The sequence below is a fragment of the Salarias fasciatus genome, chromosome 16, assembly GCF_902148845.1.
Source record: "Salarias fasciatus chromosome 16, fSalaFa1.1, whole genome shotgun sequence".
Lineage (NCBI taxonomy): Eukaryota > Metazoa > Chordata > Actinopteri > Blenniiformes > Blenniidae > Salarias > Salarias fasciatus.
Window position 1 is genome coordinate 23,164,052 of NC_043760.1, and position 20,916 is coordinate 23,184,967.

Here is a 20,916-nt window from a genome sequence, read left to right on the forward strand (position 1 = left end):
TACTTTATCCTGTTCAGGGTCTTGGTATAGGAGAAGGAAGGGCTGCCAGTTCATCACAGGGCAAACAGAGTGATACTCTCTCACACACACTCACATTCATAAGAACATGTATTTAGGATTACCAATTAATCGCCTATGGGAAGAGACAGGATTACCAAGCGAAAATGTGAAAATCCACACCTATCAGAGGCACAGGGAGAACATGCAAACTCCGCAGAAAAGCCTGAGTCAGATTAAAACTCATCATATTTTCAAGATAAAACTAGAAACTAAACACAAAATTATTGGCAGCAATAATCCATAAAAATACATTTTTTTTCCAAAATACTGTTTGATTACAGAATCGTATAATTAGGGCATGGTTTTAAGTTTTAAAATACAAGGGCAAAAAGTAATAGATCACAAATGATAGTTGTATTTTTGTATCCATGTAATTTGTGTCTTCAAGTATAACATTTTCTTATGTTTCTGTAACCTACTGCTCATTGTTGCCTGCACCAACAATTTGAATTAATGTTCAACCCTATAATTTATATTTTGCAGCCTTCTTATCTGCTTCAAATATGCTTTTAACAGTGATTTTTTTTTTTTGCTGTTCAGATAAACCAATTTTGTGCATTTAATATTTTTTCGATGAATTTTTCAGTTTTACTTGCAGTAGAACAAAATGTTAGTATTTTATCATTGGTTACATCAGTCAGCAAAACTTGAGAATTATATGTACTCTTTGCTCCTCAGTCTGTGCGTAATAATACTTAAAAATACAGTATTATAATGTTGGGGTTGTCTCACCATAATGAGTTTTATCAGCACTGATGTTCTCATGAAGCCTCCAGTGATTCTAGGAATCATTATATTCTATTGAAATCACTGAATTTTTCTTAGTGAAGTCAATATTCTCCTCTCTGAACATTCAGTGATGTACATAAACAAAGGAAACAACACAATTTGTTTTTATTTCTTTTCACAGTTCTTTGCACATGTTTATTGCTGTGTCGATGTATACTTTATACCCACCATCAGGATTGTAACAAAATATAAAAAAGACATACAGTTTCATAAACAGAGAAGCAGTGCTAGCTGTCAGGATGGTGGAGATGATTTCCTGTATTTGCTCTGCATCCACACCCGCCGCATCACAACCTTCTTCCTTCGGTTCACTTGTAGCCGTTTGTCTTCCAGATTCTGAACTTCCTCCAGTCCAGCTTTGGAAAATAAATCATGAACCTCTTCTGGGAAATAAATAGATAGAGAATAGACAGTCAGCAGCGAGTTTGATAATGGATTTTTTAAATTATAGGCTGTTGTAGATGCAAGTTAATCTTCTATGTTTTCTTAACCACATTTACTACAAATGTTTCAATTTTTTTTTTTTTTTTTTTTGGATTTGGGGGTGATTGGCCTGATATGGAGATCAACGTGTTTTCTGTGCTCAAATAAAAGCCAAATATATGCATTAAAACGTTTTGAAAACAATTTGATTATTCTTTTGAAGGTAAAAATATTATTATCAGTACCTTTAGAAAAGAAATAAGCACAGGTTCCATCGCCACGCGTGTAGAAATTCTCTGACAAACACTGTCCTGAAAGTAAAAGATCATGTTTAGATTTTTAGAAAGTAAAGAGAGAAGCAGACTATTAAACAGACGATTGGAGACTCACCCTTCTTAAACCTGAGCTGTGAGAGGTCATATCTGCCATAATCACGGAAGAGGAACACCCCGCCATCTTTCAGGTACGCAGACAGTCGGTTTACAACACCTTGTATTCTGTTTAACAAAACAAATATTCAACAACAACCGCAAAATGAACAAAGCATTAAGACATATCTAGAATGGATGATCCTAAAACATTATTTTCCTTGTGTTAAACAAATGGATCACTCATGATTACAGAGCAAAATGTGTGCATTTTGATTTACATTGCTGGTTTTCAATGGCATCCAGACAAAGCCTGGGGACGGTGAAGGTGGGACCGGTGGGTCACAGAGGTGATGAATGAGGGGGAGGGGGCTGGCAGGTGATAAATGACTCTGGGCTCTCCCATCATTGTGCTCCATTCTTCACCTACCGCTCTGGGTGAATAGAGGAGAGCACAAAGACTGCCAGAATAACATCCAGGCTCCGAGGAGGGAAGGGAAAGGAGGCCGCCTCTTCACAAAGGTCATGGACAAAAACATGACACACGGAGTCGTCATAATCCGGATGGTCCTGTAGCAGGAAAGAAATGGTCTTTTAGGCACAGCAGTGTCATTGTCACAAAAGGTGAATTGCCAGATTGACTTCTTGCTTCAGTTCATTTATGGGTTTCAATTAAGTCCACTTGGAACTAAGTTTATATAGAAAATGTTTACAACAATACCCTATGATCCATTATTTCAAAGTAACTGAAGTCATACTCAACCTTGTTCTTAAATAACTACATCTTCATCATGTCTTCACTCAATTCATCCTACAATATGCTCCAAAGCATTCATGTCTGTTTCATGATTTTCCATGCGTGGACAGAGCTTTGAAGGTGTTTTTGGTATTATTGTTTCATGAATGCAGCATGTGTGACTGAACTGTAGCTTCTACTGGATTCAGATTACCACTCTAAAAATATTCAAGATTAATAACGGCAAATTCAAAGCTGATACATAAATGTACCACATGATTACAATAGCAGGCAATGGGAGACATGAAACAGTTTAAATCTGACAACGACCATGGTTGACCATGGTCACTTTCTTTGGGTATTGTACTGTAAGTAATCACAACAGTGTCCTGCACATCCTTTCTCATCCTTTTCTCAACTGTATCTGTCAGTAAGCTGAAGAAAATGGCCTAAAGAACAAGGGTGAGAACCTTTCTGTTTGAAGGGGAATTTCTGGTGAAGTAGGATAAAAAATGAAGTTACCTCATTGTGCATGAACATTTATAAATTGTGGATTGTAGGTGTTTATACCAACCAAAAGCTTACCATAATCAGCTGAATGGCACGTTGAGAAAAATCACAACCGTATAAAAAGGAGTCGGTTCCTCTGTGGAGGAGAGCAAACAATTAAACAAGGCGAACATCCCCACAGAGCAACAGCAAACACTGATGAAGCAGCTTTGTGGCTTAACTCAACTGCCTCTAAGGAGATTGACTGTGCTTATATTCCACAGTTTATTTCCTGTTCTTAGAGCTCATTAGAAATACGCACTGAGGCGGTGAGACAAGTGAAGTGTAACCCCACTTCTAGTTTAATCTAATTTGGGATGATCATAAAAAGCTCACAGAGCATGTCCTCCTCGGTGTATTGGTGTGAATTTGGTTGGAAGAGTTGTGTGGGTTTTTTTTTTTTGACACCCCAAAAATGAAAAAGTATTGAATTACAGCAAACCATACAAGCTGGAGATGTAGTGATAGGGAGCTGTAAAAAGAACTACTGGAAAAAAATTCAACTGAAATCAAAAATCACAATACTACAAATGTGTATTTCTCTTTCTCTTGCTGGATTTAACTGTTTTTTAATGTATTATTTTTCTTTTTTTTGTTCAAATCTCTTGTGAATGTAGTGCCCTGCTGATTCAGGATATGAGTGGTGATTCAAGCGTCTGCTCTTATGTTCATATGCTTCTACCTTCCTTGCATTCTTTTGGGGAAAATATTCCAATAAAAATATATATGAAAAGAAATTACTCACAGAGAAGTTTTCAAAGCACTCTCAGTGCTTTTTCAACAGTATTCACAGCACTAATGACACTTCAAATGTTCCTTAAAACTAATATTCTGTATATTTCAGTGGATTTACTCACTTGATGTTCTTCAGAATGGGAAATACACTGTTACCAACCCCACATCCAACCTGGGAACACATGAGAACACAATACAAAGTTTTAAGTGTAGTCACCCACCACTGTGTACAAGTAGAATGGGATTTTTTTCCCATTAAATTAACAATTAAGAAAAGAAAAAAAAAACCTCCAAGATCCTGAAAGACGCTTGCTGTCCAGGAAAAGTAGCAGCTCCATTTTGTCCTGCTGTTGCGATTTCACAGGATGCGTCTGAATAAATGTCTGTATCTCTGTGATTTTCAGCTGGTTTGCTGCCCTGATGGCGGCCGGCCTCTGGGTCTGAGCTGGATGCTGGTGCTGGATTGTAACAGGTGCTGGTGGTCTGCCTCACTGCACCAGTGGGAAGCAGTTCTGGGAACTCCAGAAACAGCCACCTGCGATCTTTGAAGAATTTATCCTGGTGGGCCTCATAAAACTTGTCCCAGTAATGACAAGCTTCTGTGTCAAATTTACCTGCAAAAAAAGATTTCATTTACCCTTTCAGTTCTAAATAGTGTAATTGAACTTCACAAGTCCAAGCACTTTGTGGAGATGCATCCTTGCCTTGTTCCTTTAAAGAAACTTGTACACGGGAATTTTCTTCTATCATCTGCTTGGCATTTTCTTTGTCTTCTTCTGTCCACTGAACATGGTCCCTGACACACAAAAAACACCAGAACAGCAAATTTTAAATGTTTATACATTGAAGAACTACACACATAAAAATTTTATGAAACATTTTATCAGTGAATTTATTTTTTTTCACACTGGTGCCACTACATAACATTGGATCACTAACCACATGTTGTGCTTGAAGACGTCGTCGGGATCGGTCAGAAGACGTGAACCTAGAGGAGCTGAGGGTCTTTGAGCTGCGCTCTTTGACCTCAAGGTCACTCTGATGACAGTCACAGCCAGTTTTGATACAGTGAAGCGCCGCAGTTTATTCATCGTCTCTGTGAAAATGCAAAAAGAGTTGGTCATTTGCATTTTGGCTTTTAAGTGGATCATCCAGTGAAATGGCGGTTAGCACTTCCCCTCACAGTGAGAACATTTTCAGTTTGAGTCAAAGAGAGAGAGTCCTTCTGTGTGCAGTTTGCATGTTCTCTCTGTGCATGTGGGGGTTTTCTCGTTGGAACTGTGAATGGATGGGATGGAGGGATGGACTGCGATTGCAAATAGGAAATTTGTAAAAATAGTTTTCTGGTTTAATGCATAATAGTAACCCGATGGAAAAAAAAATAGTGGAAAAGAGCAAAGTTTTTTTTCTACTCTTTTCCACTTGCCCCCTTTTTAATAAAAATCTTAATGAACACTCAATAATTATTATGGAATCATAAGCAACCACCATTACTTTGTTGTTACCAAGAGTGAATTCAAATTCCACAGCCTTCGATTCAGATATTTTGCATTACAATAGATGAAAGCAACGTGTTTTATTTTTTGTTTCCTGAAGATATTCTATCAAAAAAAAACATGATATTTTGGCAAATTAATACAAGGATAAAATTCTCGTCATGCTTTCTTTTCAAATGTTACAGGGCTAGAATGTTTTCAAATTGAATTTGTGAAACTTTATTTAGTAGTTACTGGATGTAACTCCAGTTCTACGAGTAAGTGCGTGCCCGCCTACGGGCTTCGCTAGTGGCACACCTCCAATCTCTGTCCAATCCACTGAGACTATACAAAGCTTGACGCACCAATCCCCCGCACGCGATGGCGCAGCGCCACGCCCCACACCGAGGGTACATAACCTCGGATGGTGCTAAGCAAACCCTTCTTCTGACGTAGCAAAAACAAGGGAAGCAGACAGCTGGGCCAGCAGGTAGGCGGGCACGCACTTACTCGTAGAACTGGAGTTACATCCAGTAACTACTAATTCTACTTCGTAAGTGCTTAGCCCGCCTACGGGCTTCGCTAGTGGTACTCACCAAGGCGAAGGCCGTAGGTCGATGAATGTACTCCCAGCTGGCCTGCTGACGGGATTGGTGCGTAAGACGGAAGTAAACAAACCGTACGTCCAGAACGGCCGTAGAACTCCCGAAGGACGAGGCGGGCACCTAGCGACGTAGTGCGGCCCACGACGTACAAAGCATCGCCACAGCGACACACTCACACGCCGGCCGGGAAACCACAGCGGCAGGCGGTGAAGGGGGGGACCCCTGGCCCGCGTTCCACGCACGGGGAGCGGCAGTGAACCCAAAAACGGCAAGCGGCAGAACTCCTGCCCCTGCAACACCGTAAACAACATCCGCAGACCGCGGCAGAGCCGAGCGGCAGGCGGGGAACCCCTGGTCCGCGAGCCCACCCGGGACGCGGCAGCCAGGCCAGAAGGACCGAAACGGTTAGACGACCGAACTCCTGTTCTCGCCGAAAACCGACATGGCCACAGAGTCAGTGCACATATCCAACAGATACGAACGCACGAAGGTGGACGCAGAGGTCCAGGAGGCAGCCTGGCAGATGTCACTCACCGTGACCCCTCTGCACAGGGCCGCAGAGGCAGCCACACGTCGTGTGGAATGAGCACGAATCACTGCTGGTGGCGAGAGATTCTGTGCCTCGTAGGCAGCTGCAATAGCGCCCCCCACCCAGTGGGCGAGACGCTGAGAGGTCAGCGGGGAACCACGCCCCCGGGCTCCAAACCTCACAAACAGCTGGTCCGTGGTGCGAAAGCCAGCTGTGCGCTGGACATAAAGACGCAGAGCCCTGACCGGGCACAGTGACCGCAGGCGTGGGTCGTCCCCAGACGAACCAGGCATGGAGTCAAGCGTCCTGATCCGGATCACTCGCGACCGGAAGTCCGAAGTGATCACCTTGGGATGAAAGGCCGGGTTAGGCCAGAGGTGCACGAGTCCCCCATCCTGGCTGAACACCATGCAGGATGGGTGAACTGACAATGCGCAGAGATCCCCAACTCTCTTGGCGGATGCTAGCGCCAACAAGATGGCGGCCTTAAAGGAGAGAAAGCGGTCCTCCGCCTGCTCCAAAGGCTCGAAAGGAGGTCCCTTAAGGCCCTCCAACACCACATGGAGGTCCCATGGAGAGACCACATGCCTGGGGGGCGGTCGCAACCGACACGCCCCGCGCAGAAACCGCTTCACAAGCGGGTGCTGCGTGCAGAAAAGCGGCTGAAACCGCCGTGGCCCGCTGTGATGGCCGATGCAAACACCGCCAGGGTGGATGCAGCGCGACCGCTGTCCAGCAGGGCCTGGAGGAACTCCAAAAACTCCACCAATGGTGCAGGAGACCGGGTCCAAGCCCCTCTCCGAGCACCACGACGTGAAGAGCTTCCACCAAGACCTGTAGGCCTTGACAGTAGAGGGGGCCCTGGCACTCTGGATGGTGGACACCACCGCTGGGGGGAGGTCTAGTTCCACCAGCCTCACCCGCTCAGCCTCCAAGCCAGGAGCCTCCCGCCCAGGAAGGGGCGGGACCGAAGGGCGCCTCCTGCCTGCTGCAGTGCGTCGGGCCCATCGGGAATCGGCCACGGGTCCCCGACTGCCAACTGAACCAGGTCCGGGAACCACCGCGCACTCGGGGTGTCCGGAGCCACCACGATCACGTGAAGATTGTGCAACCTCACCCTGCGCAGCAGCGGGGTCAAGAGGTGGACTGGAGGGAACGCGTACAGGATGCCCGACGGCCAGCTCCTGTGTGCGAAGGCGTCTACCCCTAGAGGGGGGGCGTCTGACGACCTGAGCGAGAACCAGAGTGGGCACTGTGCGTTCTCTGCACTGGCGAAAAGGTCTGCCACTGGGCATCCGAACCTGCGCCAGAGTCGGGCTGCGACCCACGGGGACAGGCCCCACTCGTCGTGGAGTGGGCCTCCCCGGGACATTCTGTCTGCACCGACGTTGAGGACTCCGGGCACGTGACGCGCTCTGAGAGACGCGAGGTGCCGGTCCGCCCACCGGAGGATCTCCGCCGCTATGCGATGAAGAGGGGGAGACCGGGTCCCCCCCTGCCTGTTCAGGTACGCGACCACCGTAGTGTTGTCCGTCCTGATGAGCACATGGCTGTCCTTCAGCCTGGCTTGGAAATGGAGCAGGACCCTCTGCACCGCCGTCATTTCCAGCACATTGATGTGAGTGGGAGTCAAATCCCAAGCACCGCCCACCGCGTGGTGGTCTAGGGTGCCTCCCCATCCCGCGAGAGACGCATCGGTGAACACTTCGACGTGATGCGACACGCAGCCCAGGGGAACTCCTTGCATTAGGAGAGCAGGATCCATCCAATAAAGGAGATCCTGGCGTGCTTGGGGCGGGATCGGGAACCGTTTGCATCCGTCCCACTTCCCCACGCAGCGGAGGCGTGCAAACCACCGTTGCAGCCTGCGCATGTGTAGAAGGCCCAGCCGGACCACTGGGTGGGCCGCGGCCATTAAACCCAGGACGGTCCTGATCAGACGAACCCCGACCAGGGGTGTGGTCACTGCAGACCTCAGGGTCGAGAGAAGGGAGGTCCGTCTCTCCTCGGAGAGGCGGGCAGTCATAGAGAGCGAGTCCAGCTCCAACCCCAGATAAGCCATGCTCTGAGCTGGGGTGAGCGCGCTCTTGTGTCGGTTCACCATGAACCCCAGGAGCTCGATGTGGTGCAGGACCTGGGTCGTGTGCAGCACAGCCTCCTGATGAGAGGACGCCAGTATGAGCCAGTCGTCGATGTAAGTGAGGATCCTCAGACCACGACGACGGAGGGGCTCCAACGCTGCTTCGACACACTTGGTAAAGGTGCGAGGGGCGAGAGAGTAGCCGAAGGGGAGCCGGTTGTATTGAAAATACCTGGTCCCCACGGCAAAGCGGAGGAAGGCTCTGTGCCTTCTGAGAATGGGGATGTGGAAGTAGGCGTCCGTCAGGTCGATCGAAGTCATCCAGTCCCCAGGTCGAATGCTCTCCAGGAGGTGTTTGACCGTCAGCATGCGGAACCTCCTGGTGGCTATGTGAGTGTTGAGGACCCTCAGGTCCAGAATGGGTCTTACACCCCCGCTTTTCTTGGGGACCAAGAAGTAGGGGGAATAAAAACCCGAGTGCGCCTCTGTCGCGCTCAGCTCCATGACCGCACCCCGGCGGAGGAGTGAGGCTACTTCTGCTTCGAGAGCGGCCGTCCCCGCAGGGCATGCGAGCCGCGTACGAAGGATGCCGTTGAAGAGAGGCGGACGACAGGCGAACTGCAGGGCATAACCGTTTCTCAGTGTCCTGGACAGCCAGGGAGAAAGCGGTGCCAACATAACATGCCACGTGTGAAACCGGAGCGTGAGTGGCTGTACCACGGCCAGCGGGGACGGCCCACCCCTCCTCCCGGCCTCGGGAGACGGGGGCCCCCGGCGAAAGGGCTGTGGAGCAGGCGTCCCTTGAATGAGAGCGGGCGGCCGCCAGGCGGCCGCGGACCGGCGCTTTGCTGGGGACAACCCGAGCAGAGGCAGCGCGATCCCGGAGTTTTCCGGGTCGCTGTCCTCGGTGCTGATGTCGGAGCCTTCCTGATCGCTGGCCGTGATGCTGAAGCCGGAGCCGGGACGCTCAATAGTGGGAGCCCGGGACGGCAGAGCTCCGCTGCTCCGAGGCTCCGCTGTGACAACACACGGGGAAGCCGAGGGAGCGCTGCCGGGAGCAACACCAATAAGGCCGGGATCGGGGCGCTTTACGGCGGACACCCGGGCCGGCGTGAGTCCGCCGCTCGGCGGAGAAACTCCGCTGGGAGCGGCATGAGTGGCGCCGGGGCTGGGGCGCTGCATGTCGGCAGCCCGGGGCGTCACGGCACCGCCGCTCTGACGCCTCGTCATGCTAACACGAGCGGAGGTCCGCGGACATACGCTGCTGAGAACGCTATGGGTGCGGCCGGGGCCGGGACACCCCACGGCGGGGATCCGGGCCGGGCCGGAGCCGTCGCTCTGACGCTTCGAAATGCTCACTCGAGCCGAAGCCGGTGGAGAGTGCAGCCTGGAGCGTTTGCGGGGCGCTGAAAAGACATCAGCAGCGCACCGCTTGCGTGACGCACACAGCGGGAAAGCTAGCGGCTCCAGCGCGCTGCTATGCCCCATGTCCGCAGCCGCATTGCGGCCAGAGCGCGAAGAAAGCGCCGGTGAAGAGGCGGTTCCGTGCGCATTCCGCTCACCATCCTCAGCCGCCTTATCGCGGAGCGGGAGGAGGGAGGGAGAAGGGCCCAGCCGGGTTTTGCACTTTTCGATCATGCTAACACGGGGGAGAGGAGGGACTGCTGCTCTTTGGAAGATGTAACGGGCCTGACGGCCTTTATTTGCATGTTTGCTGGCAGGTGCGGGTCGAGCGGACGGGGCGCTCCGTGTCTCGGGAGCGCGGGACCGTCTGGGCTGATCGGCGCCCCGGGAGGATCGGCGGAAAGACGGTCCGGTCTGTCCAGGTGCCGAGGTGCTCCAAGGAGCGGGACGCCGCTGGTCCGCGGAGCGGCGGCGCTGCGGCGGCGGCTCACGGCGGGGCTGGAGGTGCGGGGCGAGCTGCTGCAAGCCTCGTGCTGCTGCCTCCAGGCGCTCGATGATCACCTGTATATCGGGCCCAAAAAGAGAAGAGGTGGACAGGGGGAGTCCCAGGACGCCCCGCTGGTCCCGCTCAGATAAAGAAGACAGACCAAGCCACAGGTGCCTCATGGCGAGCTGTGCGTTGGCCATGACGCGGCCTCCACTGACGGCGATGGCTCTGCACATGCGCATCAGGACTTCGGCCGTATTTTGGACTTCCACGATGTCTTCGGGGGAAAGCTGGGACTTCTCGTGGCAGATCTTGTCCACAGAGCCCAGGAGGAAGGTCATGTTATTGGCTAGGGCGAACGTCAGGTTGCCGCTAGCGTAGCCACGATCCAGGAAGCTCGCCATGCGCCTGTCCCTCTCCGACGGCAGCACGGGCTTTCCGCCGGGCCAGGCGGAGGATCGGGGGAGGAGGCACAGCCGAACGGAGTCCTCAATGGCAGGCACTCCGGAGACCGGCGGCCAGCCCTCCACACAAGAATACTCTCGGTAGCCCTTCACCGTACCCTTGGCGGCAAGTGGCGTACCCCAGTCCCGCTGCACGTGAGCTTGAAACGACGGCACGGCGGGACATAGGACCGCAGTCCGGGACCGAGCCCGTGACCGGGTTGCCAGCCCGAGTACAAAAACACGCTGCACCGGCTCCGGAGGCTGCAGCGGCAGCGCGAGGCCGGTGCGCTCGGCGGCTGAAGTGAAGAGCCCCGCGAGGTGCTCCACAGGCTCACGGGGGAGACGGGATGCGGTGGAGGCGGAGTCGAACCGAGTCGAACTCCGTGACACAGACACACTGCTGCTGCTGCCGCTGACGCTGCCGCGGATCTCGGCCCAGTCGTAGGCGGCGGCGGCGGCGGTCTCCTCGGCGTCGTCCTCACCGGCAGGAGCCGGGGAGGTTGCGCCCATAAAGGCTGCTCGCCGCTGGCTCTCTTCGAGCAGCAGCGCGAGGCAGGCCGGGCAAGAGGTCCGCTGGCGGTGATGCTGCCAGCCAAGGCAGAGGAAGCAGAGCTCGTGACAGTCCTGCGTGATGAGCGGAATGCCGCAAAAGCGGCAGAAGAACGGCCCGACGCCCGATGGCGACTGGTCCCGGGCGGCGAATCCATCCTAGTCGAATCTTGATCCGGAGAATAGAGGCTTCTAAGTCTCATGGAGATGCTGAGAAAGAAGAAGGGTTTGCTTAGCACCATCCGAGGTTATGTACCCTCGGTGTGGGGCGTGGCGCTGCGCCATCGCGTGCGGGGGATTGGTGCGTCAAGCTTTGTATAGTCTCAGTGGATTGGACAGAGATTGGAGGTGTGCCACTAGCGAAGCCCGTAGGCGGGCTAAGCACTTACGAAGTAGAATGAACTATTACAATCCATCCCTGTATTTATCCTGATATTTTTACCTACAGTTATTTGAATGTAATCTTATCGGTATAGCATAAATGTAAGATAATTGTGATCAAAGGACACACAGCCACAGAAAGCACAAAGGTAAATGCAGATAACTACATTTTAAGAAAGAAAATATAGATGTTACCATTAGGTTAGATTCGGGTAAGATTTAAAGCAATAGAATTGTCATTATTATAATGATCAAGCGGAGATTACTATGCTTTTCGAAAGCTAGTCCATTGGTAATAATTCCATACATCATGCAAGATGATCCACACGCATTGTACAGTGAATATATTATGAGCTCCCCCCTCACTGACACAGAGTAAAATATAAGATCTAGTTGGGTTTTCATCTGATTCAATGAGTTTAAAAGGACAAATGATAAATCCACACTTGCGCTCAATAAAAATTAATAAAGACTATTTTGTTTCAGTCTATCATATATTTTCAAAGTGAGGGTCAGGTGTTACCGTGGCGCTCCATAAATGATGCTGAATTGAAATGAATTAAATGAATCGTAGGGGGGCGCTGCAGTCCCAACCTGACTGCAGCTAATAACTCAGTAGAAGAAGAAGCGGTACAAACAGAGAGGGACACACGTTAGCATTTAGCGGCTAAGTGACCAAAACATTGACATTAATATTGATTTATGCCAACTAAACGCTGCAAGTACTGACTATATTTAACTTTTTATTGCATCTACACAACCTCATAAGACCACACGCCTGGACAGACGTGAATTCCGGTAGAAGTTGACGGAGTGTGGAGGTTGTTTAGCTCGACATCTCTGCGCTCAAACTAGCTGAAAGCTTTGTGATTGAGCTGGAGGAAGACCGATATGAAATCCGCTGAGAAATACTGAAAAATCAGTTCTCACCTGACTCGGGATGTGGTGTCGGGGTCGCTGCCCATGCTCTCGGACGATCCTCTTCCTGTAGCACAGTGTCCCCTGCTGATGGCGTTGTACCGGGGGAAGAGGAGGAGGAACGCCGCCGAGCTGCTGGTCCGGAGGAGCATGGACAGCAGGGAGGCTGGGACTCTGCTCAGACACAACATGAACATCCTCAGAGGAATCCTCCTCCAGGTAAAGGAAAACAAAACACCTTCTAATCTTTCCTCGACCCATTTCCCCATTCGGGCTTAAACGCGTCAGTCTTTGTCTCACTGTAGGACAACAGGAAGTTTGTCAAAGTATGGACCAAGACCTCCAAATCCCCAATAATGTACGAGAATGGTAATATATACTTTGAAAACTACCTGAACTGCTACAGCTGGTGAGCATACTTTCAATAATTTATGTTCCTCGTCATGGAAATTGTACTATATTTAGTCTTTATTGGTATTAGCATTAGAAGATAGAGAAAAAAATGGAGTTAGAGAGAAGTACATGGGTATGTTAGGTGCCTGCAGCTGAAGTGGATCTGTGATGGATTTTGTACCCTTGCTATGGAATACACTGTTTTTGAAATTGGCAATATATAACACAGTGTTTGTACTCAGACACAGAAATAATTGGATTTTCTTTTTTTCAGTCTTCACACAGAGCCACGTAATTTGTACAAACTACCAAAGAGGTCCAAACAGGAGAAAATTGAAGATGTCTTGCTGTGTCAAAGCCCACTTGTGAGTTAAATTATCCATTCTATTTCTGTTCAATTAGCATTTTCAATTAGACATGCACATTTTCTACAGTTGCACCACATGAAACATATTTTGACATCAAAATTGCTGTTAACAGTCATCCTGTCTTTTGTCATAGGAGAAAACCTTATCATCCCCATCTGACCATAAGCCCAGCATCCTGGCTTTGACGGCCAGTAACTGGCTTTATCGCCTTTCAGCCGACACAGGAGAAGAGCTACAGAAAGTTTACCTCTCTCCCAAGTGTAAATTCAAGTATGTTGCAGTGTTTCAGTTTGTTGTTCTTTAGATGGGCATTTTCATTTGATGCCCAGTTTCTGTTTGCTTATATTTAAATGTTCGAGTATGTTGCTATCTTATAGGTATCTTTTCTGGAATGATTCTCAGGAGACATTTTTCATAAAGTCTATTCAGACCAAAGAAACACCTCTAGAAAGACAGGTAAAGCAAATACATTTTATTTACTGGTATACGAATTTATAAAAGTGACGTTAAAATCAATTTTACTTGTTTTATGGATGATCTGAGCTCAGATCATTTGTTCACTGTAGGATCTCGATTTGTGAAGCAATCTGTCTTTTGTTCCACAGGCAGGTATCTCTCACAACTTCATGATGCACCTGGCCATTTTTCATGTCTCCCCCTTGCAACCTGTGGGCATTTTGGAGATCAGTAAAAAGGTTGGCACGTCACCTTTTCTCCATGTATTTGCACCTCTCCATACCGTGTGTCACTCAAACTTCAATCTTTCTCTTTCAGGCATTTGGAAATGGCGTTGTAGATGTTGTTCTGTCTCAAAGTCTCCTCGCAGTTACCTACAGGAACAAGTCAGTGAAGATGTATAGCTGGGAGCACATTCAGCAAATGGTATATATTATTTATTTTAATGCTTGTGGCTCTCTTTTTACATATTCAGTGGGTCATTATCCTCCTGGATCACCTTGTTTTTGTTTTTCCATCTTTTTGTGTGAATGAATGTTGTGCTTGTTTTTAGTATTTGACAGAGAAGTTGTCACTTGGAAAGCCCAGTGCGCTGCTTGGAAACCACACAGTGGGAGACATGCCGTTTGGTATTCCAGTAAATATTCAGATTACAGGTGGGCCAGTTTTTTTTAAGTAGGGACAGAAAATTAATTTGAATAACATAGTTGTTCATCACAAATTTGTGCATTTCTGTTTTTTTGACTGCACAGGTTCCCTTCCGGTCCTGTTTGAGGTGTCGTGTTTTGACAGCGGTGTTCACGTCGGAGGCCACCCGTGGCACTACATCTACACACCTCCACAGAAAACCCACCGAGGGACTCACCACATCCGTTCACTCAGGGACGGCACCATGGTACATTCAGAGAATCCTCGTCGGTTTTACAGGTTCAAGCGAGAGTCTGTCATCCCCAGCAATGCCGATCTTTAAATGTAGCGTCACGTTTCAATAACACATGCTTGACAACAAAAGAGAAGTGCGCATGCTGCTGTGCAGTAAGATTTAACAAGCACCAAATCGGTCAGAGCCTGTTGAAAGCGTCGCGGCAAGAAGGACCACAAATGTTTTTGACAGCCTTTATTCACCTGCTGGGTGAAGCAGAGCAGCACCAAACTGCTTGTCACGATGTAAAATCCTCCAAACTAACATCTTTGTATAATTTGCTTTTTATTTTGTTTGAGAGACTTACTTTTAACTGTGGACAATAATGAAACAATTATGAGATCCAAATTCATAATATGGGATTAATTTTTATTTCTGTCACTTCAGGCCATAAATGGAATCCAGAACATGGACTGCTGCTCTTTGGAGAGCGACAGCATCCTCTTCCATCCCGATGACTCAGGAAGAATCATCCATTTTGGACCGACCACAATAAAGTGAGTCTTCCTGTCTGCAGCTACACAGCATTTAGATTAATACTTGAACAACGACCAAATTGTATTTCCTACAGATGTGACTATATTGTGAGGTTTGTCTTTCATTCAAGTGTCCTCAGAATCCGCGGTGAGCTGGACAGTTCTTCGCCATCAGAGGTAGTGGAGGACTTCTCAATGCAAATCAAGCGCAAAAGTGTAAGTTCGTCTTCTAATTGCGTAAATGTGTATTACTGATTTTGCAGCTGCTCAATGACATCTTTGAATTTATTTATTCTGGTTTTCACAACATGTAACTGAGATTTCCTTAATTGGGCTTTGAATTATTTTAAAAAAGAAAACAAACAAAATCTCATGAAATTCACATTATTTGCTTTGTATAATAATTTCTTCAGCTGAACATTTTTTTCAGCTAAGTAACTAACATTGGAATAACAGTGAACTGAACTACAGTAGCAAGAGTTCAGTCTCATCCCCTCGAATCAAACCTATAGCTGTAGCACTTGAACATTTCCCTTTTTACTGCAACAACAACAACAAAAAAAAAACAAATCTGTAGTGACGTTAACTAGCCTCTGTAGTCTCATTTAGCACCTTTTAATGACGCTCAAAGTGAGTGAAATATCTCTGTAGTCACTTCAAGGTACTTCTTTCTGAATTGGAGGACTCTTTATAAGAGCAGAAACTCAGAGATGCTCCTGTAGTTTCACTATATGAGGAAATTTAAAGTTACTGCTCTCTGTCCACTCCAGCCCACTCCAGACGTCACAGTCACCTCATCAGGCCGGACAGTGAAGAAAAGATTTAATCAGCTGGATGATGACCCATGTCAAGAGGTACACAAACGATTACGTCTAAACATGGACAAGCACGCAACAAAATTTAAAAAAAAATTATATATAGTCGAAACTGTGTCTGCTGTTGAATAAGTGCTTTTATGAGCCAGAATGGAAGGCCAGTCAGGGGTTCATTATTTCAAAGATAAGTCTGAATATATGCTGAAACATTTATTATCTTCACATTTTATTAAATAACTGCACCGTAGCATGATGTCATCTTCACATTTAGTCCATTCAAAGAATGCTGGAGAATATTTTTTATTGGAAGTTTTTAAAAAACTTTACATGTTTCGCCCAGAAATAAATATGACAATGATGACATACACTTCCTCTACATAAACTCTGAATAGAATAAGAACTTCTGCAGCTTTCCAGTTTTCCTCTGAATATGCATGGAGATAATACATGTTTACATAGTTTTCCTCTTGTTTTTTTTCCCCAACACAAATTCCTCAGTTACTCCCTTCTTAGCAATGAAAAACACTCTGATACAGACTCAAAATGAATGAAGGTGATACAAAATGATACCTCATCTTAAGTTACACTTCAGGGGGTTGAACTTTTTTCTTCCTGGTGACGGATTTGAGAAATCTCTTCTGCGCCTGTAACTTTTTCATTCATGCATAAGTAGAGACATTCTAAGTAGATGGTATCGGGAAAAGTATAAATACTGCAACTTTATGGAAATAAAGTTGAACTTCATGAGAAAGCCTTCAAGTACTGGAATAAAATCGGATAAATTGTTTTTTGTTTTGTTTTCCAACTTCCCCAGATTCGTATATGGGGATTTCTTTACAGTGTTTACGATTGATGAAGAAAAAAATGTCCGAACGTTTGACTTTGCAGACGTTCCGAATGGTGGTGTACGAGAACGAGATTGACCTCCTGGCGGTTGTGATCACCAACGGCGTGGACGGAGAGGGCAGAGCTCAGGTTCAGCTCCGTGACAACCACAGCGGGCAGATATGGCGGGCCGTCGATCTGGAGGAGCTGTGGGACGAGGTGAGCGATCCAGCCGGCCGACAACCAGCGTCACACCCAGCGGCTTCTGGACTCACCGGCGCTGTTCTCCTTGTCTGTTGCAGACTTTTCAACACGAGTTATTCTTCGACAGAGACACCATCGTTCACGTGGAACAGAAGAACGCGAACTTCTGCTGCCATGTGTACAAACTCGTCACCATTAAAAAATAGCTGCAGATGTTGAGTCTATTACTTTTGATTGTTGCAATTTTATTCATATCTTTTACATTGTAATTACACTTCTGTGGCATTTTTTTGTACTTGAATTTCTTAGAATAAAATGTTACTTTTTTCAAGTTTCTCCCTTTTTTGTCTTATTGTATCTGTTCTTCATTCATGTACATGAAGTTGAGTTTTGTTTCTGTCGAGCCAATCGCAGTACGATTATCGAAAGGCACATTACAATTCAGTGAAATGTAGAAAATTTGAACACGTTCCACATAGCTTTGGAGTAAAACTTTTTAAGTGTTGCATTTATGGATGTGAAACTGTTCTGTTAATTTCCTGCATTCCAAACTGTTTCCCCACAGTCCCAGATTCAGTCATGCTACCTGTTTATCACCTGAAGAGAAAGACTTTTGCTTCTTGGTATCCTTGGCCCTGAAATTCAGTTTCCCAGATGACTTCTTACGTGACAGGCATGTGTAGACATAATATTGTGCCAAGGATTTTTTTTTATTTTTATCCTAAAATATGAGTCTGTTCTGTTTTCTCAAAGCTGTGCTCAGAGATCAGCTGCCAAAAGGCAGTTCAGACTTTTTTTTTGTTTTGTTTTTTGGAGAGTTGTGATTGTTTTTTATTAAAATCAGATCTGATCAACAACTCCTAAATGATTTTCAATTGTGTTGCACCATAAAGTGTTTTTCATGAGTCTGTGAGACAGATGGCCAGATGATCCAGTTTGTCGTGGCTTCTTTGACATCATATAGCAGTGAACCGCAGGGGGGGATCATGGGCTTTGGCTGCACTGAGATCATCAAAACTGTCAGACATGTAAAGAAAGCCTGGAGAGCTGGTGACGTCTGTTTTGAAGTCTGCTTTTCTATGTTTGAGAGTAGTATCCTAATCCAGACTTAATTTTTCATCACACTCCAAATCAAGAACAAACAAATTAAAATTGCACCACAGTGGTGGAGATGATGGAACCATAGAAAACCAAACCATCCGCACATCTTTTGTGTTTGTTTCTTTTCTCTCAATATATTCTTGTGAAGACATTTTTTTTCTAATTTCCGCAAAGTTTAACCTCTAATTCTTTAATATGGGATTTATTCATGACTTTCAGTTTGCAGGAACTGAAGAACAAAAGTATGTTACGTCTTAAACAGGAACCAGGAGATGGCACGACCCAAAAATAACAAAAAACTTTTCCTTTCCCCCCCCCCCCCCCTCCTTTAACTCGACTCTTCCATAACCAAAAGTTGCAAAACGCCTTTTCCTCCCAGTGTGTGTCTGGCAGCAGCCGGAGGTCATGTGACCGAGGAGCGTCCTCTCCAGCCTTCACAAGGAGTTTGTTTGGAACGACAGCTGCTGCTGCTCCAGTCCGCACGCGCTTAATGATGGAGGCTCGGCGCGCGCTCTTCCTCGTCGTGCTGGCCGCCGCCGCCGCCGCGGGACTCGTGGCCGTGGTCTTCGTGCTGAAATGGGTGCTCCACTTTCGGGAAGGCCTGGCCTGGGATGGGGGACCCGGGGAGTTCAACTGGCATCCGGTGCTAATGGTGATCGGGTTTGTCGTCCTGCAGGGGACCGGTGAGAGCTGGAGTCGTGTTGTGTTTTGGGGGAGAGTAGCAGCAATGTGCGCAGTTTGGGACGTTTTTGTAGATGAGTGTAAACACAGGGAGGGAAACACGCACTTGAGGTTACACAAGAGAGGCTTCAGCTGGCAGGAAAACTTTTCCTGGTTGTGTAAAAATCTCTCACTCGTAAGGGGAATTAAGTTTTTGCTGGAAAGAAAGCAGATTATTGCACTATAGAAACTTTTAACTCTTTACTGGGGACTTGCTGGGATATTTTTGGTAGTTTGGAAGTATTTCAGAACTTTCGATTTCGAAACAGTCTCTAATTGAGATGCATATCTCACAGGATGTCTTCATGCTTTCTCATCTCTAAAGTGCATGATAGCCTGCAAAATGTGTTATTTTCAGATTTTTTTCCAGTTATAAAGAAAAGATATTTTACAGATAATGATCAGCAGCCTAAAAAAAATTTTTTTTGCCAAACACTGTGAGGTCTAATCATGTGCATGCATTAGGACTTGGTTGACTAACTTTGCATAACCCTGTCTTGCAGCCATAATTGTCTACAGGCTCCCATGGACGTGGCATAGCAGCAAACAGTTGATGAAGTTCATCCATGCAGGCTTGAATTTACTGGCCTTCTCTCTTGCCGTCATATCAGTGGTGGCAGTGTTTGATTTCCACAACTATGCCAAGATTCCTAACATGTACAGTCTGCACAGCTGGGTGGGCCTGGCTGTGGTTGTCCTGTATGCTCTGCAGGTAAATCCACCGCGTGTTTCTGTCTGTTGATGACAATGCAAAAGTGTGTTTAATGCAAGGACATGTTTGCGTGCAGCTCAAGCCCTTTAAATGTTTCTTTTTTACAGTAACATCTTCTTTAACATCCCCTTTCTTAGTTCTAAAAAAATGCAAGGTCATCACACACAATGTTTTTAATTACTACACAAAGGTCAGTGTTAATTTTCTACCCTCTTTTTTTCTTGAATGAGCAGCTTGTGCTGGGAGTCTTCATGTACTTGATCCCAGTTACACCTGTGTCCTTGAGAGCCGCGTTCATGCCTCTCCATGTCTACACTGGCCTTTTACTCTTTACCAGTGTCATAGGCGTGGCACTAATGGGCATTACAGAGAAGCTCATTTTTGGCCTGTAAGTACTAAAGAGTGTTTTGTTGTAAAAAAAAAAGAACATACAAAATAAATGCCATGCATTGAATCTAAACACTTTTCTGCATGATGAAGGAAGGACCCGAAGTACAAGGACTCTCCACCGGAGGCGGTTTTTGTCAATGTTTTGGGAGTCCTCCTGGTGGTTTTTGGAGGTCTAATCCTTTGGATTGCCACTCGAACATCTTGGAAACGACCCAGTGACCAGATCTTGCATAACCTGCATACCAACGTGGGAGGGGAGGACAGCACCAAAGTTGGACCAGCCTTATCTCAGCTCTCTGAAGGAAATGACGCCGAATCCAGCTCAGATGTCAGGAAAAGGAGCAGTAAGATGGATTATGAGGCTAACTAATATTCAGGACGCCTTTGTCATCATCTTCAACACTGACATATTTGCAACAATTAGTCCTCGCTGGATTTAGAAAGCTAAAGTGATTACAAGATCATTTATCTTACATTAATGACTTCCTCTCTTGCACTATTCAGCATTTCATTTGAAGCTTATTTTCTTCATGTATTGCTATAAGCATATGTACATAATGGTAAGGTACTTTATAACAAGTTTCAGATGGTTATTGTGGAAATGATGGAGGAATGCTTTACAAATTTGTATAGTAATTTCTTTGTCTTGAAATACATTTTGTATGGGGAAAGATCAGTGTCAAGTGTCATAATAAACTTTTCCTACATCTTTCCATCACTGGAAGTGAGGTCAGTCATTATGTTGTCTGTGGTGGAGGAAGGTCATGCACTACAACCGCAGTGGCGGTGTGAGTTTTGTTTCTCTGATTGTCTCATGTTGCTCAGCTCCAGATAACAGACTGACACTGACATCCACACAATATGACTCACTGACTTTAAGATGAGACTAGTTCCCAAAACACTGGCCTCTGCATAGTCAGTGCAGCCTGTGAAGTTTAATCCAAACGGCATGCTTGGCCTCATATGACCACAAGGCCGCCACGTCAAAGCGAGGTTGTTG

The 20,916-nt window shown here is 46.8% G+C and overlaps 3 protein-coding genes across 3 annotated transcripts; 2 read left to right on the plus strand and 1 right to left on the minus strand.

Annotated features, from left to right (window-relative positions):
- Positions 1 to 963: 963 nt before the first annotated feature.
- mettl8 (methyltransferase 8, methylcytidine) lies at positions 964 to 12,641 on the minus strand. The gene is made up of 10 exons (XM_030112679.1): positions 12,547 to 12,641; positions 4,600 to 4,756; positions 4,365 to 4,456; positions 3,949 to 4,274; positions 3,783 to 3,832; positions 2,962 to 3,022; positions 2,071 to 2,210; positions 1,663 to 1,769; positions 1,518 to 1,583; positions 964 to 1,232 (listed from the first exon to the last, which is right to left on the minus strand). The coding sequence occupies exons 2-10, from the start codon at positions 4,749 to 4,751 to the stop codon at positions 1,084 to 1,086; spliced, it is 1,143 nt and encodes a 380-aa protein (XP_029968539.1). The 5' UTR covers positions 4,752 to 4,756; positions 12,547 to 12,641; the 3' UTR covers positions 964 to 1,083.
- On the plus strand, positions 12,249 to 17,327 carry dcaf17 (ddb1 and cul4 associated factor 17). Its single transcript, XM_030112678.1, has 14 exons — positions 12,249 to 12,753; positions 12,840 to 12,943; positions 13,202 to 13,292; positions 13,429 to 13,565; positions 13,673 to 13,751; positions 13,901 to 13,990; positions 14,070 to 14,177; positions 14,305 to 14,407; positions 14,504 to 14,646; positions 15,061 to 15,170; positions 15,281 to 15,365; positions 15,920 to 16,003; positions 16,853 to 17,008; positions 17,092 to 17,327. The coding sequence occupies exons 1-14, from the start codon at positions 12,580 to 12,582 to the stop codon at positions 17,197 to 17,199; spliced, it is 1,572 nt and encodes a 523-aa protein (XP_029968538.1). The 5' UTR covers positions 12,249 to 12,579; the 3' UTR covers positions 17,200 to 17,327.
- A 1,160-nt stretch (positions 17,328 to 18,487) lies between these two features.
- On the plus strand, positions 18,488 to 20,631 carry cybrd1 (cytochrome b reductase 1). Its single transcript, XM_030111355.1, has 4 exons — positions 18,488 to 18,777; positions 19,318 to 19,526; positions 19,760 to 19,914; positions 20,007 to 20,631. The coding sequence occupies exons 1-4, from the start codon at positions 18,585 to 18,587 to the stop codon at positions 20,284 to 20,286; spliced, it is 837 nt and encodes a 278-aa protein (XP_029967215.1). The 5' UTR covers positions 18,488 to 18,584; the 3' UTR covers positions 20,287 to 20,631.
- The last annotated feature ends 285 nt before the right edge of the window (positions 20,632 to 20,916 follow it).

What these genes read in the sequence shown, in the direction of transcription:
- dcaf17 (XM_030112678.1), top strand. Translation starts at nt 12,580, where the DNA reads ATGCTCTCGGACGATCCTCTTCCTGTAGCACAGTGTCCCCTGCTGATG. An exon ending in TCTCCCAAGTGTAAATTCAA is followed by an intron (nt 13,566 to 13,672) that starts GTATGTTGCAGT and finishes GCTATCTTATAG; the next exon opens with GTATCTTTTCTGGAATGATT. An exon ending in ATGATGACCCATGTCAAGAG is followed by an intron (nt 16,004 to 16,852) that starts GTACACAAACGA and finishes TTGACTTTGCAG; the next exon opens with ACGTTCCGAATGGTGGTGTA.
- cybrd1 (XM_030111355.1), top strand. Translation starts at nt 18,585, where the DNA reads ATGATGGAGGCTCGGCGCGCGCTCTTCCTCGTCGTGCTGGCCGCCGCC. An exon ending in TGTCGTCCTGCAGGGGACCG is followed by an intron (nt 18,778 to 19,317) that starts GTGAGAGCTGGA and finishes CCTGTCTTGCAG; the next exon opens with CCATAATTGTCTACAGGCTC. An exon ending in GAGAAGCTCATTTTTGGCCT is followed by an intron (nt 19,915 to 20,006) that starts GTAAGTACTAAA and finishes TGCATGATGAAG; the next exon opens with GAAGGACCCGAAGTACAAGG.
- mettl8 (XM_030112679.1), bottom strand. Translation starts at nt 4,751, where the DNA reads ATGAATAAACTGCGGCGCTTCACTGTATCAAAACTGGCTGTGACTGTC. An exon ending in GTGCCATTCAGCTGATTATG is followed by an intron (nt 2,211 to 2,961) that starts GTAAGCTTTTGG and finishes TTCCTGCTACAG; the next exon opens with GACCATCCGGATTATGACGA. An exon ending in TGCTTATTTCTTTTCTAAAG is followed by an intron (nt 1,233 to 1,517) that starts GTACTGATAATA and finishes TTTATTTCCCAG; the next exon opens with AAGAGGTTCATGATTTATTT.